This window comes from Microcebus murinus, chromosome 17 (assembly GCF_040939455.1).
Source record: "Microcebus murinus isolate Inina chromosome 17, M.murinus_Inina_mat1.0, whole genome shotgun sequence".
Classification (NCBI taxonomy): domain Eukaryota; kingdom Metazoa; phylum Chordata; class Mammalia; order Primates; family Cheirogaleidae; genus Microcebus; species Microcebus murinus.
In genome coordinates, this window is record NC_134120.1 from 59,940,192 (window position 1) to 59,956,451 (window position 16,260).

Genomic DNA, 16,260 nt, shown 5'->3' on the forward strand with positions numbered 1-16,260 from the left:
AGACAGACTGACCAGCAACATGACTCCCATGGTCCTGAAGGCAGGGCGTCCCCGAGGCAGCTGGATGCCCTGGGCCCTGCCAAGGCTGAGGTCCCACAAAAGGTCTCCTGTGCCCATGCGGCCACTGTGGCAGGTATCAGGCCACGAGTCAAGGTTTGCAAAGTAAGGAGGCTCTGCCTCCGCCTCTGCCCGCGGCGCCATCTGGGCAGGGTTGCAGCCGGCTTCTGCCGCCTCCTCATCTTCCTCTCCTTCAGCTCCGCGCTTCTCAGGTCTTCCCCAGAATAGAAGATCTGCAGATTTAAGCTCGGGAGCGTGGTGAGAGCCCGGTGCCTGCTGCCCTGCGGTTGGCTGCTCGCCTGACACAGGCCACCTGCTCTGCGCGCGGAGCCAGGCAGCCTCCCGTCCCAGGGCCTGCCACCAGCCCTGGAGCTCAGCCCTCAGGACCCACCTCGAGGGAACATTTCCAGCCTCCCCTGGGCTGTGTCAACGTGCTGGACAAGCAGGTGTGTGTGTGTCTCACTGTGGCATAACAATTTGGACTGGGAGTTCTTAGCCCTGGGACCTCCAGCTGTGGGGGCCGTGGGCTCAGTCTCCTCTCCCACCCCAGCACACGAGTCCCCCCACCCCCGCGACCTTGGCTTGGTCCTGCCCCGTCCACATGGGCTCCAGGCTCCCAGGAGGCAGGTCTTTCTGAAACCCCTCAGCTCTGTCCTGGCCCCGCAGCCCCTAGACCTGCCTTGGCACGAAGACTCACCTTAGAGATTTCCATCTCTCTTTTTCTGTTTGGTTCTCTGGGCTCTCACTTTCATAAGAAGCCAAATAAAGACCTAGACAGAAAACAAAGTGAAATTATGCAATTATGGTTGATGATAATAACCTGTTCTACACCCAGGGCCTGACCTCCTTTCTGTATTTAGTTTAAACTTTCATTTGGAGATAATTATTATTATTATTATTATTTTTTGAGACAGAGTCTCATTTTGTTGCCCAGGCTGGAGTGAGTGCCGTGGCGTCAGCCTCGCTCACAGCAACCTCAAACTCCTGGGCTCAAGCAATCCTCCTGCCTCAGCCTCCCGAGTAGCAGGGACTACAGACATGCGCCACCATGCCCGGCTAATTTTTTCTATATATATTAGTTGGCCAATTAATTTCTTTCTATTTATAGTAGAGACGGGGTCTCGCTCTTGCTCAGGCTGGTTTTGAACTCTGACCTCGAGCAATCCGCCCGCCTCGGCCTCCCAGAAAGCTAGGATTACAGGCGTGAGCCACCGCGCCCGGCCTGGAGATAATTATTGATTCATGTGCAGTTGTAAGAAATAACACAGAGATCCTGTGGACCTTCACTGGTTTCCCCAGAGGAACCACCGACAAAACCACAGCAAGTACAGCCCGTGCGCTCTGCAGCCAGGCGGCGCTCACCCCCCAGGCTCGAAGCCCAGCACCTCCATCCCGCCAAGGGCCCCTGCCAGCCTGGGCACCCTCCTCTGCCCTTTTATAGACACGCCCACTCCCTCCCACACCCACCCCTTTCCTAAGCCCTGGCAGCCACCAATCTGTTCTCCATTTCTGTATTTTATACTTTTAAGGAAGTTGTATAAATGCAACCTTTCGGGGTTGGCTCTTTTCAGCCAGAGTGGCTCTCTGGAGCTGCCCCATGCTGCGGCGGGCATCAGCAGTGAACGGTGTGTGGTGTGACCGTGCCACGGTTTGGCTAATCATTCATCCACTGAAGGACAGGGTTGTTTCTAGTCTTTGGCCATAACAAAAAAGCTGCTATAAACATTGGTGTGCAGGTTTTGGTTTTTGTGTGAACATGAGTATTCATTTCTCTAGAATAAATAAAAATGCATGCAATTGTGGGGTCATATAATAGTTGCATATTTACTGTTATAAGAAACTCTTTGTCTAGCTCTATGTCCCATAGATTGTCTCCCTAAAAGTTGTATAGGTTTACATTTTTTTTTTTTTTTTTTTTTGAGACAGAGTCTCACTTTGTTGCCCAGGCTAGAGTGAGTGCCGTGGCGTCAGCCTAGCTCACAGCAACCTCAAACTCCTGGGCTCGAGTGATCCTTCTGCCTCAGCCTCCCCGGTAGCTGGGACTACAGGCATGCGCCACCATGCCCGGCTAATTTTTTATATATATATCAGTTGGCCAATTAATTTCTTTGTATTTATAGTAGAGACGGGGTCTCACTCTTGCTCAGGCTGGTTTTGAACTCCTGACCTTGAGCAATCCGCCCGCCTCGGCCTCCCAAGAGCTAGGATTACAGGCGTGAGCCACAGCGCCCGGCCTTATAGGTTTACATTTTGCACTTAAGTCTGTGATCCCTTGTGAGTTAATTATTTGTGTAAGGTGTAAGACCTAGATCAAGGCTTAGTTTTTGGTCTTTGGATGGCCAAATGCTCCAGCACCATTTGTGGAAAGGCCATCCTTCCTCCATTAAATTGCTTATGCACTTTGGTCAAAAGTCACCTGGTGTGTTTGTGTGGGTCCCTTTCTGGGTCTTCCATTCTGTCCCGGTGAGCCACCATGTGTCATCCCTCCCCCAGTACTGCCCTGTCTGGAATGCTACGCTATGCGATATCAGCCTTACCAGCAGGTAGATGGACTCCGCCCACTAAACCTCTTTTTCCAAATTATTTCAGCTGTTCTAGTTCTTTGCCTTTCCCTATAAATTTTATTTATTTATTTATTTATTGATTGATTGATTGAGACAGAGTCTTGCTTTGTTGCCCAGGCTAGAGTGAGTGCCGTGGCATCAGCCTGGCTCACAGCAACCTCAAACTCCTGGGCTCAAGCAATCCTACTGCCTCAGCCTCCCGAGTAGCTGGGACTACAGGCACGCGCCACCATGCCCGGCTAATTTATATATATATATATATATATATTAGTTGGCCAATTAATTTCTTTCTATTTTTATAGTAGAGACGGGGTCTCGCTCAGGCTGGTTTTGAACTCCTGACCTTAAGCAATCCGCCCGCCTCGGCCTCCCAGAGTGCTAGGATTACAAGCGTGAGCCACCGCGCCCGGCCCTGGCTAATTTTATATATATATATATATATATATATATATATATATATATATATATTACTTGGCCAATTAATTTCTTTCTATTTATAGTAGAGACAGGGTCTTGCTCTTGCTCAGGCTGGTTTCCAACTCCTGACCTTGAGCAATTCGCCCACCTTGGCCTCCCAGAGTGCTAGGATTGCAGGCGTGAGCCACCGCGCCTGGCCCTCCCTATAAATTTTAGGATCATCTTGTCTACACCTCACAAAACATCTTGCTGGGATTTTGATAGGAATTACATTAAACCTGTACTTAAGCTCTGGGAATCGAACTGAAATCTGCTGTGTTAGTCTTCCAGGTCATGAACTCCATGTCTTTCATTTATTTATATCTTCTTTGACTTCTTTCATCGGCATTATGCAGTTTTTGGTGTGCACGTCCTATATGTCCTATATATGTTTTGTTTACACCTATGTATTGTATTTTCTTTCTTTTTTCTTTTTTTCACTATCTTTGGTTTTAGTTTCAGGGCAAACTGGTGCTATGGTCTGAATGGTTTTATCTTCTCCAAAATTCATGTTGAAACTTAGTTCCCAATGCCACAGTAGCTGATTAGGCTATGAGGGTCCTACCCTCACAGATGGAATTAGTGCTCTTATAAAAGGGCTGGAGGGAGCAAGTTTGGCCCTTCTTTTGCTTTTTCTGCCACAGAAAGACGTAGCATTTGTCCTCCCCTCATGGGAGGGTACAGCATGAAAGCTCCATTTTGGAAGCAGAAAGCAGTCCTTACCAGACACCAAATCTGTTGGTGCCTTGATCTTGGTCTTCTGGTCTCCAGAACTGTGAGAAACAAATTTCTGTTGTTTATAATTACCCAGTCTAAGGTATTTTGTTATAGTGGCTCAAACTGACTAAGACAACTGGCTTCATAAAATAAATTGAAAAGTTCCCTCCTCTTCTACTTTCTGGAAGAGATTGTAAAGAATTGGTATTAATTCTTTAAATGTGGTAGAAGTTTCCAGTGTAATCAACTGGGCCTGAAGTTTTCAAATTTCATCTTTGGGAGTTTTAAAATTTCAAATTCAACTTCTTTAATAAGGTATAGGGCTATTCAAATTATCTATTTTATGACAAATTGTAGTTGGTTTATATTTTTCGAGGAATTGATTCATTTTATCTAAATTGTCAAATTTATGTGTGAAGAGCTGTTTGTGGTACTATCTTTTCGATGTCTGCAGAGTCTTTAATGATATCCCTTGTTTTATTCCTGACACAGAAGGTCCCTCTGTCCTGCAGGGGATACATTCCAAGACCCCCAGTGGATGCCGGACACAGGATAGTACTCAACCCCATATACGCTGGCTTTTAATGATGCTTCCATCTCAGCTAAGAACTTATCTTTTACAGTTTGAGGTGCAACAGCAAAACTAGCCTGAATTTGTTTTTTCTTCTTCTCAATTCCATGGATAGGTCTGTTATCATAGATCTTAATAACCTCCACATAAGATTTTTTTTCTTTCCCCTTAAGTCAAGGACTTTCACCTTTTCACTTAAAGGAAGGACTTTACAGAGCTTCTCTTTGGAATATCTAAATTGCCAGCATCACTACTCTTGTGCTTTGGGGCCACTGCTAAGTAAAATAAGAGTTACTTGAACACAAGCACTACAATACTGAGGCGGTTGATCTGATGACCAAGATAGCTGCTAGGTGACTAATAGGAGGCGTATCAGCGTGCAGGTGCTGGATAAGGGATGGCCAGGTCCTGGCGGGACACAGCAGAGTGACGTAAGATCTCATCGTGAAGTTCAGAATCCTGTGCAATTTAAAACTTAGAGTTGTAATTAGCCGGGCGTGGTGGCACGTGCCTGCAGACCCAACGACTCGGGAGGCTGAGGCCGGAGGATCTCCTGAGCCCAGGTGTTTGAGGTTGCAGTGAGCTATGATGATGCCACTGCACTCTAGCCCAGACAACAAAGTGAAACACTGTCTCAAAAAAGCACAACAGGCCGGGCGAGGTGGCTCACGCCTGCCATCCTAGCACTCTGGGAGGCCGAGGCGGGCGGATTGCTCGAGGTCAGGAGTTCAAAACCAACCTGAGCAAGAGCGAGACCCCGTCTCTACTAAAAATAGAAAGAAATTAATTGGACAACTAAAAAAATATATATATACAAAAAATTAGCCGGGCATGGTGGCACATGCCTGTAGTCCCAGCTACTGGGGAGGCTGAGGCAGGAGGATCGCCTGAGCCCAGGAGTTTGAGGTTGCTGTGAGCTAGGCTGACGCCAGAGCACTCACTCTAGCCCAGGCAACAAAGTGAGACTCTGTCTCAAAAAACAAAACAAAAAACCACAACAAACCTTATGAGTCATTTCTGGAATTTTCCATTTAATACTTTGGGACCATGGTTAACCACAGGTAACTAAAATCATGGACAGTGAAACTGGTAAAAGGAGGACTATTGCATTAGTTATGTCTTCTCTTTTTTTGTCAAAAAAATTCTTTGCTAGGGGATGGCAATTTTATTGTTCTTGTCAAAGAAAAAACCCTTTGGTTAATTTTATTTTTTTCCTGTTTACAGTTTCATTGATTTTTGCTCTTACCAGCTCTTATTTCCTTCTTTCTTCTGACTTTGGATTTAATTTGCTCCTCTTTTTCTAGATTTTTGAGGTGGGAACTTACATTATTGATTTGAAATTTTATTTTTTCTAATGTGTATATTTAGTGCTACAAATTTCCTCTCAGTCCTGCTTTAGCTGTGACCTGCAAATTTTGATTGTATTTTTTTATTCAGTTCCATTATGTTTCATTTTCCTTGAGACTCTTTGAACCATGGATTATTTAGAAGTGTGTCATTTAGTTTCTAAGTGTTCAGAGATTTTCCTGTTATCTTACATTACTGATTTCTAATTTGATTCCCTTGTGGTCGGAGAACACACTCTGTATGATTTCAATTACTTTACATTTGTTGCAGTTTGTTTTATGGCTCAGGATATGGTATACCTTGGTACATATTCTGTGGAAAATTGGAAAAAATGTGAGCTCTGCTGTAGTTTTGTAAATGTTGATTATATCCTGTTGTTTGATGGTATTGTTGAAGTCTTCATGTTGGCTGATTTTCTATCTAGTTCTATCAAATGTTGAGAGTCGGGTATTGAAATCTCTGACTATAATTGTGGATTTGTTATTTCCCTTTTCAGTTTGATCAGCTTTTTCTTCACCATTTGCAGCTCTGTTGTTTGATGGATACATATCATATGTTATGTCTTCTTGGGGAACTGATCCTATAATTATATAATGTTCTTCTCTGTCTCTGGTAATTTTCTTTCTTTTGAAGTAGATTTTATTTATGTTAATAAATAAACACTGCTTTCACTTGATTAATCTTAGCATGCTATATCTTTTTCATCCCATTCTATGACACATCTATATGATTACATTTGAGGTGAGTTTTTTTGAAAATCCACTCTGTCAATTTGTCTTTTACTTGGTATATTTAGGCCATTTACATTTAATGTAATTACTGATATGGTAGGGCTTAAGCCTGCCATTCTATTTATTTATTTTTATTTTTTGTTTGTTCTGTGTTTTGTTTCTCTGTTTTATTTTTCTTGTCTTCCTGTGGGTTACCTGAACAGCTTTTAGAATTCCATTTTGATTTACGTATAGTAAGTTTCTGAATGATGGTTTCATGGAACGTAAGATTCTGGGTTGACAGTTCTTTTCTTTCAGCAATTAAAAAATGTGTCACTGTCTTCTGGCTTCCATGGTTTCTGATGACAAATATGACATCATTCTAATTATTTTGCCCCCATAGGTAAAGTGTCATTTCTCTATTAATGCTTTCAAGATTTGTTTCTTTTTCTTTAGTTTTCAGAAGTTTGACTATAATATGTCTTGGTATGGGTTTCTTTGGGTTTTCCTGTTTAGGATCACTCAGCTTCTTAAATTTATAGGTTTATGTTTTTTCCAATTGTGGGAACTTTCCAGCCATTATTTCTTCGAGTACTTTTTCAACTCTGCCCTCTTTCTCCTCTCCTCCTCAAACTCTGATGACATGAGTGTGAGATCTTTTGTTATAATCACACAGATGAGGCTCTGTTCCAGTCCATTTTCTCTCTGTTGTTTAGATTGCATAATGTTTATCATTCTAGCTTCCAATTCACTGACTCTTTCCTCTGTCCTATCATTTTGCTGTTGAGCCCAGTCACTCAGTTTTCTATTTCAATTATTATACTTTTTAGTTCTAACACTTCCATTAGCTCTTCCTTATGTCTTCTGTTTCTTTGGTGAGACTTTCTATCTTTTCATTTGCTTCAAGGAGACTCAAGGCTGACTGATTGCCAGGGAGGCCCCGTCAGGGAAGGCCTGGAGCTGAGGTCAGGACCAAGCTTCTGTCAGGAGCTGTGACCAACCCTGTTGGAGCTCAATATATCTCAGGTCTCTTATCTAGCTTCCCTCCACTTTTCTAGGTGGGAGGAGGGAGAGGAGGAAGATAAGGTCAAAATGGGAGCTGTTCCTCTCTAATGTACCCCTAGAAGGGCCTCGGTTTTGTCGCATCTCGCTACTGAGTTGCTGCCTGGCACATATCAGGCTCTCAAGAAACACTATTAACTGAAGGAGGGAATGAAATGTCCCCCTTCCCTCATCTCCCTGCCATGAGACTCCCACGTCCCTCTCCTCATGTGTCTTTGACACATATTATTGCCCAATTTCCATGAAGAGCTCATTGGCTAATGACAACAGTCATCATAATACCTACTATAGTAGGTTGAACAATGGCCCCCAGAGAGACCCAGGTCCTCATCCCCAGGACCTTTGAAAGTTACCTTCTGTGGCAAAAGGGACTCAGCAAATGTGACTAACTTAAGGATCTGGAGCTGGGGAGATTATCCTGGATTATCTGGGTGGTCCCTAAATGCAATCACAAGTATCCTTATAAAAGGAATACAGAGGGAGATTTGACTATAGCAGAGGGAAGGTTATGTGATGATGGAAGCAGAGATCGGAGTGATCCACTCTGAAGATGGAGAAAGAGGCTACTAGCCCAGGAATACAGGTGGCCACTGGAAGTTCAGAAAGGCCAGGAAGTGGATTCTCCCCTCATAGCCTGCAGAAGAAACCAGCCCTGCTGACACCTTGATTTTAGCCCAGCAAAACTGATTTCTGACCTCTAACCTACAGATCTATTCCAGGATAAATCTGTGTTGTTTTGAGCTGTCAGATTTGTGTCATCTGTTATAACACCAAACTAATATGCTAGCATGGATTGCAGGCTTCGCCTCTGTCAACACGAGTGACTCTCACGATGCCCTGGGAGGAGATTCTCTCATCACCCACTTTCCAGATGCGGCATGGGAGGCTTAGAGGGGGTGAGGCCTGCCTGGGGTCACACAGCTCAATGGGGTGGGAGCAACTCAGGTGGGTTTATTCATCAGTGGCTGAGCTTCTTGTGGGGTACAGATATGGGTGAAACCCCCTCCAAAAAGTTCCTGGCTCCAAAATATAAAAAATAAAATGGCAAAGTTGAAACAATTCAAAAGTATAATAATTAAAAAATCCCTCTCCTTAATTTCTTTTTCTTTTTCTTTTTTTTTTTTGTTGGCAGCCTTTGGGTGTGGGTCACTGTGTAATATGCTTGCTGTGGTGAGGAGCCAGGCCTCCTATGTGCTGAGTGGGGCCTCCCTGGGTGAGAGCAGCTGCCCATGGGCCACTCTGCCCACAGGGATGGTCAGCTCAAGCCCAGTGGCCACTTGCTTCCCTACCACTTCTGCTTCCTAAAAGAGGGAGATGGATCCTGGCATCTGCCTACTCAGCACATTTACAAACAAATCTGTATGACAAATGATCATGTGGGAATGCTTGTTTACTGGCAGAGACAGAAATGACAGCACATTGGAGAAAAGAGGCCCCACCTCATGCCAGTGCATATTACACACCAGCACAGCCCAGGGCATGGCCATCCCCAGTGTGAGCCCTGGAGGGTGGTATCATCAAACCCCCTCCCCCCACCTTACAGACAGATGGCCCAGATTGGCAATGCCCAACAGTGTCCAAATGTGTCCAAGGAGGAACCTGGCCCCAGGCGTTCTTGAGGTGCCAGCTCAAAGCTCTTCAGGCCCATCCTATGCTCCTAGGGTGGCAGTGGGCCAGCCAGGGGGAAGCAGCCTCCTCTGGTCCCTGCCAGAGCCAGCACAGGTGGGCATGGGGCATCCTTATTCAGAGCAGGAGGCCATGAATGGTGACTAGGAGGCCACCCAAGAGTCCCATGGCCCAGGGGGCAGGGAAGCTGTGGGGTCACCTTACCGTCCTCGCTGAAGATGGGGGCAGTGTACAGGTAGTGGGTGGTGCTGGGGTCTTGCTAGAAGGGATGCTCCGCTTGTTTCCATGTGATAAATTCTCCAACCTGCTTGGCTAGCTCCAGAAACTTCTGTCAGGGTCACGAAGACACAGAATGGAGGCACCCCAGTCCTGGAGGTCCCTGTGACAGTGAGCGGCTGGCCACAGCAAAGGCTCTCTCAACCAGCAGGGATTTCAGGGACTGGGGAGGAAGGCAGGCAGTTAGTGAGGGAGGGAGCAGCCTCTGCCCACAGCCTTCTCTAGCAAGAGTGAATATTTTATTTTTGTTGCATTTATTTTTGTGGTTATCCACTATTTATGGCAAGTGATATGTATTTATCTAGAGAATAATGCAAATACATTTAAATAAATGCATTTAAATAAGATGCAAGTAAATTCTCTTACATATAATGTAAATATATTTTTAAATTTTTAAATAGTGTGCTAACTTTAAGAAGGATTGAAATAAATAACAGCACAGTTGTGCTTGGTAGGGAGCCCTGTTCCGTGGCATCCCCTGATCTGCCCTGGCAACTAGGTCTAGTCCCTACTGCCGTTCCCCGAGGCCAGGGCCACACGAGCACCTTGCAACCTTACCCACCCCTGGACTCTGCTCTGAGAAGCAATTCAGGAAGGACAAAAGATGGGGTTTCCCACACCTGGCTGTGTACTGGTGTCACCTGTGGAGGAATCGCCCAGGCCCCTCAGGCCCCCATAGTCTTGCTTAAGCCTCGTCTCCTCTGCGTCACCTCCAGCCTGGGCTGACCTGGGCATGCAGCAGCCTGGGACCACCTGCTGGACTGCACTTCCCCCAGCTCTGCTGGCTGTTGGGGGTAACCAGGCCCCAGGGCAGCATGAGATGGTCTACTGGGAAGTCCATGCAGGGGCAGCTCCAAGCCAAAGGACCCAGGCATGTGCTGTGGTCCCCGTCCACCGAGCCCTGGGTGGGCCACACTGCATATCTACTTTTCATAGCCCCTCTGTGTGGCTAGGGTTGGAGCCCCATTTTACAGTGAGAGAGACTGAGGCTCAGAGCAGCAAGTGACTGGCCCATGACTTACTGCCCTTTGGAGTGGGAGGCTGGGTGGGGCTTCACATCTACCTGTGTCCCTGCTGAGGGCAGCACCCCTCCATCACGCAGATTAGGGGTGTCGCGCCCGCCTCGCCAGCAAGGAAGACGCGGCAACAGGAGTTCTTCTGACCGTGCTTTAATGGGGTTCCCTTTAAACTTGCATGCTGCGGAAGACCCAGCCCGGCAGCGCGCAGGCCGCTATATACCCCAGAAGTACAACCCCTAAGCTGCGATAGGCCGCTCAACTGTCGAGCCACCAAAGCATTAGCCCATATCAGGACCCTTTGTTTGCATTCTCGCGCCACAGGGCAACCGACAATTATGCGTGCGCTGAACTTGTTAGCTGCTCTAGGCAAAGCCGGAAACAGGCGCCAACTTGTAATGGCGTTGACACCGCGCCCCACATCTCCCCCTGTTTTATTAATTTAATGAGAGCTGAGCAACCGTTCAGCACCGTCCTTCGACCGTGCGATCAAGGTTGCAGAGCCTCACTTTCACCAGCAACCACCTATCCTCGTGCAATGAGCACAACTCGGAGGTGTGCAAAGGCTGGCTGTGGGATAGGAGACATGCCTTATTTGGTGCAATGGGAGAGACCCCTCAGAGTGCAAAGGCCATGTCTGCTAAAATACCTGGGGGTAGGAGCGGGTGCAACCCAAAACTAGGCTAACCTTTTAGCATGGTCAACCACACCTGTGCAGACTGTCTCAGTTCAAGCGCAGCAAATGTCTGTGCCAATACCACATGGTCCGTGGCTGCAAGACTGAAACAAAGTCATAGAGCTAAGAGCTTCAACAGGAACAGGAATGTATCTAGGCAAGCAGGTAACAATGGCAGAGGGGTGAGACATGGCATTCCAACACAATGTATAATTGCACGTATTAGAGGAACAGTTCACATGTGTACCAGAGGGTTTTTCCGTGGATACCACCCAGATAAACGGGGGCCAAACACAGACAAGTATAGGGGCAAAGGTCGCATTTTGCCCTCTCGCAATCACCCTCACAGAACCTTTAAAAGAGTCGCTAAGATTCCATGCGAAACTAGCATTCCTTGCCATACCCCCAGCCACCAATGGACAGGGGGGCCAAGTCTGTGCAGCTTCCGTTAAACCCACACAAAACACAAAGTCCCCTTCAAGGAGAAGGATCTATTTTCCTCCAGTTTACTACTCTGCGTGTCCAACGGCATGTACGCAGTGCCCAAGGAAACATTAGTAGAAAAGAAGCGAGGGAAAATTGGTGAGTTATGTGTCACAGGCATCGGCAGAGGAAGCACTGACAGGATCCTCCAGCGTGGCTCCGCTGCCATCCTCGCGATCATCTATGCTGTCGTCAGGAGGAGTAGCCACTGGGTCCCCATGCTGCTCTGGAGGCTGCTGCACCGTTCTGGTCAGCCGCGTGGGCACCCAGATGGGATTGTCCTGGTCCTGTGGAAAAATACAAATAGCTCCCCTGGATCTCATTAACACTGGATCCGGGCCTTTCCATAGATTAGACAACACATCTTTCCACTTCACTAATTCTTTCTGTGGCGGAGCAGGCGTGACATGCCTGTCTGCTGCCGAACGTCCCTTGACATCTAAATTTAAAAAATTTAAAGTAAAGAGAGCAAAGGAGAGGCGTCCTTTGGGTGATAGCCCTAGCTGTAGGGCATCTCCCCCTTTTTGTTTTTGTAAGTACATTTTGAGCGTGCCGTGAGCACGTTCCACGATGCCTTGCGCTTGAGGGTTGTATGGTGCTCCACACCCAAGCGAGTGCAAAACTGCTGAAAAGATTTTGAGGTATAAGCCGGGCCATTATCTGTCTTAATAGCCCGGGGCTTGCCCCAGGCTGCCCAAGCTTCTAGGCAGTGAATGATAACGTAACTTGCCTTTTCTCCAGCCAGAGGCGTGGCATGAAGGACGCCTGAGCACGTGTCAACAGACACGTGAACATATTGAAGCTTCCCAAAGGATGGGACGTGAGTTACATCCATTTGCCACATATGTAGAGGACGCAAACCCCTAGGATTTACGCCCGTATGAACAACAGTGCGATAAGGAGCACAATTTGGACATTGCAGTACAATCTCACGAGCATCTGCACGTGTGATGTTGAACTTAAGTCGTAAGGTTTCAGCTGGCACATGATAAAGTTTATGAAAGTCTATGGCGGCGGCGTGGCCATCAGACACCCAGAGGGCGCGAGTGGCGCGATCTGCCATAGCATTTCCCACAGCCATAGGTCCAGGTAACAAGGAATGAGCTCTGATATGCTGAATGGAAAATGGGTTTTTCCTATTTTGAATAGTATTCCTAATTTCTGTAAATACAGAAAAGACTGTACTCTTGGCAAGAATGTGAAAGGAGCTCTCTAACTGTTTAACTGCGTTGACCACATAAAAGGAGTCTGAGATGATGTTGATAGGTTCAGTGATGGTACTGAGAACCAGACCGACTACGGCACACTCTACTAGCTGAGGAGAAGAATAGTTAAACTGTTTGGTATACACCTTGTCCTGAATGACATAGCTCCCAATACCCGTCTTAGAGCCATCGGTATACACATCCAAGGCATCAACCAAAGGTAACAGTGAAGTTACTCTTGGGAAAATAAGCTCATTCCTCATTGCAAACTGCAACAAGGCATGTCTGGGATAATGGTTATCAATGCTCCCTGGGAAGGTGCATCTCAATATGGCCCATGCATCAAGAGTGGCACATAAGGTGTTCACCTGATTGGCAGTATATGGACAAATCAGGCTATCAGGGTGACGCCCAAAATGGGACACAGCTAAACTAATACCCTTTAAAGCTATCTCGGCTACACAGGTAGGATAGTGGCCAATCACCTTTCCTGGAGAGGCTTGAGGATGCACCCATAAAAGGGGACCATCTTGCCAAAGCACTGCCGTAGGGAGCGTAGGAGAAGGGAGTACACAGAGGGAGAAAGGATCATGGTGTTGAATGCGCACTAGTTGCGCCTTTTGAATGGCTTCTTCTACCTTATGAAGAGCCTTAAGGGCCTCAGGAGTCAAAGTTCTAGGAGACGTGATGTGTGAGTCTCCCTCTAGAATCTGAAATAATGGCTTCAGTTCTGCTGTGGTAAGACATAAAAAAGGTCGAAGCCAATTGATATCCCCTAGCAGTTTTTGAAAATCATTTAATGTTTTTAAGGCATCTCTTCGGATGGACAGTCTTTGAGGCACAATTTTGTCAGGGAGAATGCTACTACCAAGAAACGCGCCTACTTCTCCCTCTTGCACCTTTTCTGGAGCGACCAGCAAGCCCTTTTCCCTTAAGTGAGCCTGGAGAGATGCATAAGCTTGGCGAAGTACGCCATTATCACAATGACACAAGAGAATATCATCCATATAATGTATAATTCTTACCTTTGAAAACTTCTGCCTAACCGGCTGGATAGCTGAGGCCACATAAAGTTGGCACATAGTGGGACTGTTAGCCATGCCCTGAGGCAAAACCTGCCATTGATATCTTGCATCAGGCTGCTCATGGTTTATGGAAGGAAGCGTGAATGCAAATCTGCTTTTATCTTGTGGATGCAAGGGAATAGAGAAAAAACAGTCTTAATGTCCAAGATAATTAGACTCCAATGTTTAGGCAAAGCTGAGAGAAGGGGCAGTCCTCTTTGAACAGGCCCCATAAGCTGCATCTGGGCATTAATTGCTCTAAGGTCATGCAACAGTCTCCATTTACCAGACCTTTTCTTAATCACAAAAATAGGGGTATTCCAAGGAGATTGAGAGGGTTCAAGATGCCCAAGAGTAAGCTGCTCTTGCACTAGATTATGGGCCGCAAGTAACTTTTCAGAGGGTAAAGGCCACTGAGGTACCCACACTGGCTCCTCTGTATTCCAGGGTATGGGCAGAGGATCCCCAGCGGCGAGCAGCCCCCAAGAAAAACCCAGCCCTTCCCAAGGCGGGGCATGCGGAGGTGGGCGGTACCGCTCACAACCTGCCGCTTCCAGAAAAACCGGTTCCTCTTTCTTTTCTAATTCCTCCCCCGCCTCCTCCCCTGAACTTGAGGAAGTAAGAGAAGAGGAAGAAGAGGAATCATCCTCAGAAATATTTAATTTTTTAAATTCTGACAGAAAAAGGCTATCTCCTCTGTCTTCTGTCCTGTCCTTTCCTTTGTTATTTTTATTCCTGGTACTTTTACATTTCTTTCTCTCCCTTTTCTTCTTTCTCTCCCTTTGCAGGTCGGGCTGCGCTATCCCTCCCTGCATTTTCCTTTTTTGAGCTCTATATTCCTTTTTTCCACCTTTTACCGCGGTACTTCCCTTACTGCTTCTCTCTGAGCTTGCGTCTTGCAAGTCACTCAGTGCACTTTGGCTAGCTGCTACGCGCGGGCCTGAAGTCTCATCATACAGGCATTTTATGATAATAGGCCACAAAAAGCGCCGCAGCAGAATATTACCCATTTTTTGGAAGCAGGGGAGTTTTGGCCGTCCCACACGTCAGTTCTGAACTCACCTCTGTCGAGGTCGTCTCCGCTGGTGCTTCAAAGTTGCACGAGGTCCCGGGTTTCGGCACCACTTGTCGCGCCCGCCTCGCCAGCAAGGAAGACGCGGCAACAGGAGTTCTTCTGACCGTGCTTTAATGGGGTTCCCTTTAAACTTGCATGCTGCGGAAGACCCAGCCCGGCAGCGCGCAGGCCGCTATATACCCCAGAAGTACAACCCCTAAGCTGCGATAGGCCGCTCAACTGTCGAGCCACCAAAGCATTAGCCCATATCAGGACCCTTTGTTTGCATTCTCGCGCCACAGGGCAACCGACAATTATGCGTGCGCTGAACTTGTTAGCTGCTCTAGGCAAAGCCGGAAACAGGCGCCAACTTGTAATGGCGTTGACACCGCGCCCCACATAGGGGTGCTACTGCTGCCCAGTGCCTGCCTAGCCATAGCCACGTGAAACACTTGCACTGGGTGGGCCCACTTTGTGGGTCAGGACACACTGGACCAGCTGACCTTGCTTCTGAGGAGCTCAGGGACTCCAGTGTGGGGACCGAGCAAGGAATGGCCAGCACACTTTCCTGTGGGAACCCAGACAGGTGGGCTCTCTCTGCCTGACGGTAGAGGGGCTTTCTGGAGGAGGGCACTTGAGCTGACAGCAGTTAAGTGTCTTTCTTTCCTTCTGCCCATTCCAGCCTCTGCCTGACAACCTCCCCCTGCCACTCAGGGCCCTCCGTTAGGACCTGCCCTGAGCCTGGTGCACGGGGTCCCCGTGCAGCCTGTCACAGTTGTCACTGTGCACCTATGGGGCTGGCTTTCTCACTGGGCTGGGGCTCTCCTGTCCCGGCCCGAGGGACCTTCTGTTACTCGCGGGGGCGAGGGGGACCGTGCCTGAAAGAGATGGGCGAGAGAAAGGAACGAGACCAAGCAAAGGGTTGTCAAGGTCTACTTCACTTGGATTTTTAGTAGGTTTTATATACAGAAAACAAGGAAGTAGAAACAGAAAAATAGAGTGGGGGGATGATGAGGCTTGGGTGTGGGCTAATCAGCCCCAATTAGCATCCCAATGGCACCGAAAGCTGTTTGTGATGGATCACTCAACCCCAACCTGGCAGGGGGTTGGGAACAATTGCAGGTAGCATGCCCTGGAGCAAGCATGTCATGGAATGCATTCTTCTCGGAACTATAGCTGGGGGGCTGGGTGCTATTTTCGTCTTAGGCTATTTTCCGTCTTAGGCTATTTTCCGTGGGTAGGACAAGTCAGGACAAGTCAGGACAAGTCGTTGGAATGTGGAGGGTCTTAGTCTCCAACATCTCCCCCTATCTTTATTAATATGAGGGAGATTTACACAGGTTGGTGGAGAGCCTGTCTTAGGCTACGCGATGGGC

At 47.4% G+C, this 16,260-nt stretch overlaps 1 protein-coding gene across 1 annotated transcript in view; it reads right to left on the reverse strand.

The window, feature by feature from the left end:
- Positions 1-265: 265 nt before the first annotated feature.
- The window catches only part of RASGEF1C (RasGEF domain family member 1C), a 40,651-nt gene continuing 24,656 nt past the window's right edge, over positions 266-16,260 (reverse strand). Inside the window, 3 exon segments of the mRNA XM_075993754.1 lie at positions 266-290; positions 755-827; positions 9,315-9,438. Of these exon segments, the coding sequence (XP_075849869.1) occupies positions 266-290; positions 755-827; positions 9,315-9,438 (222 nt within the window).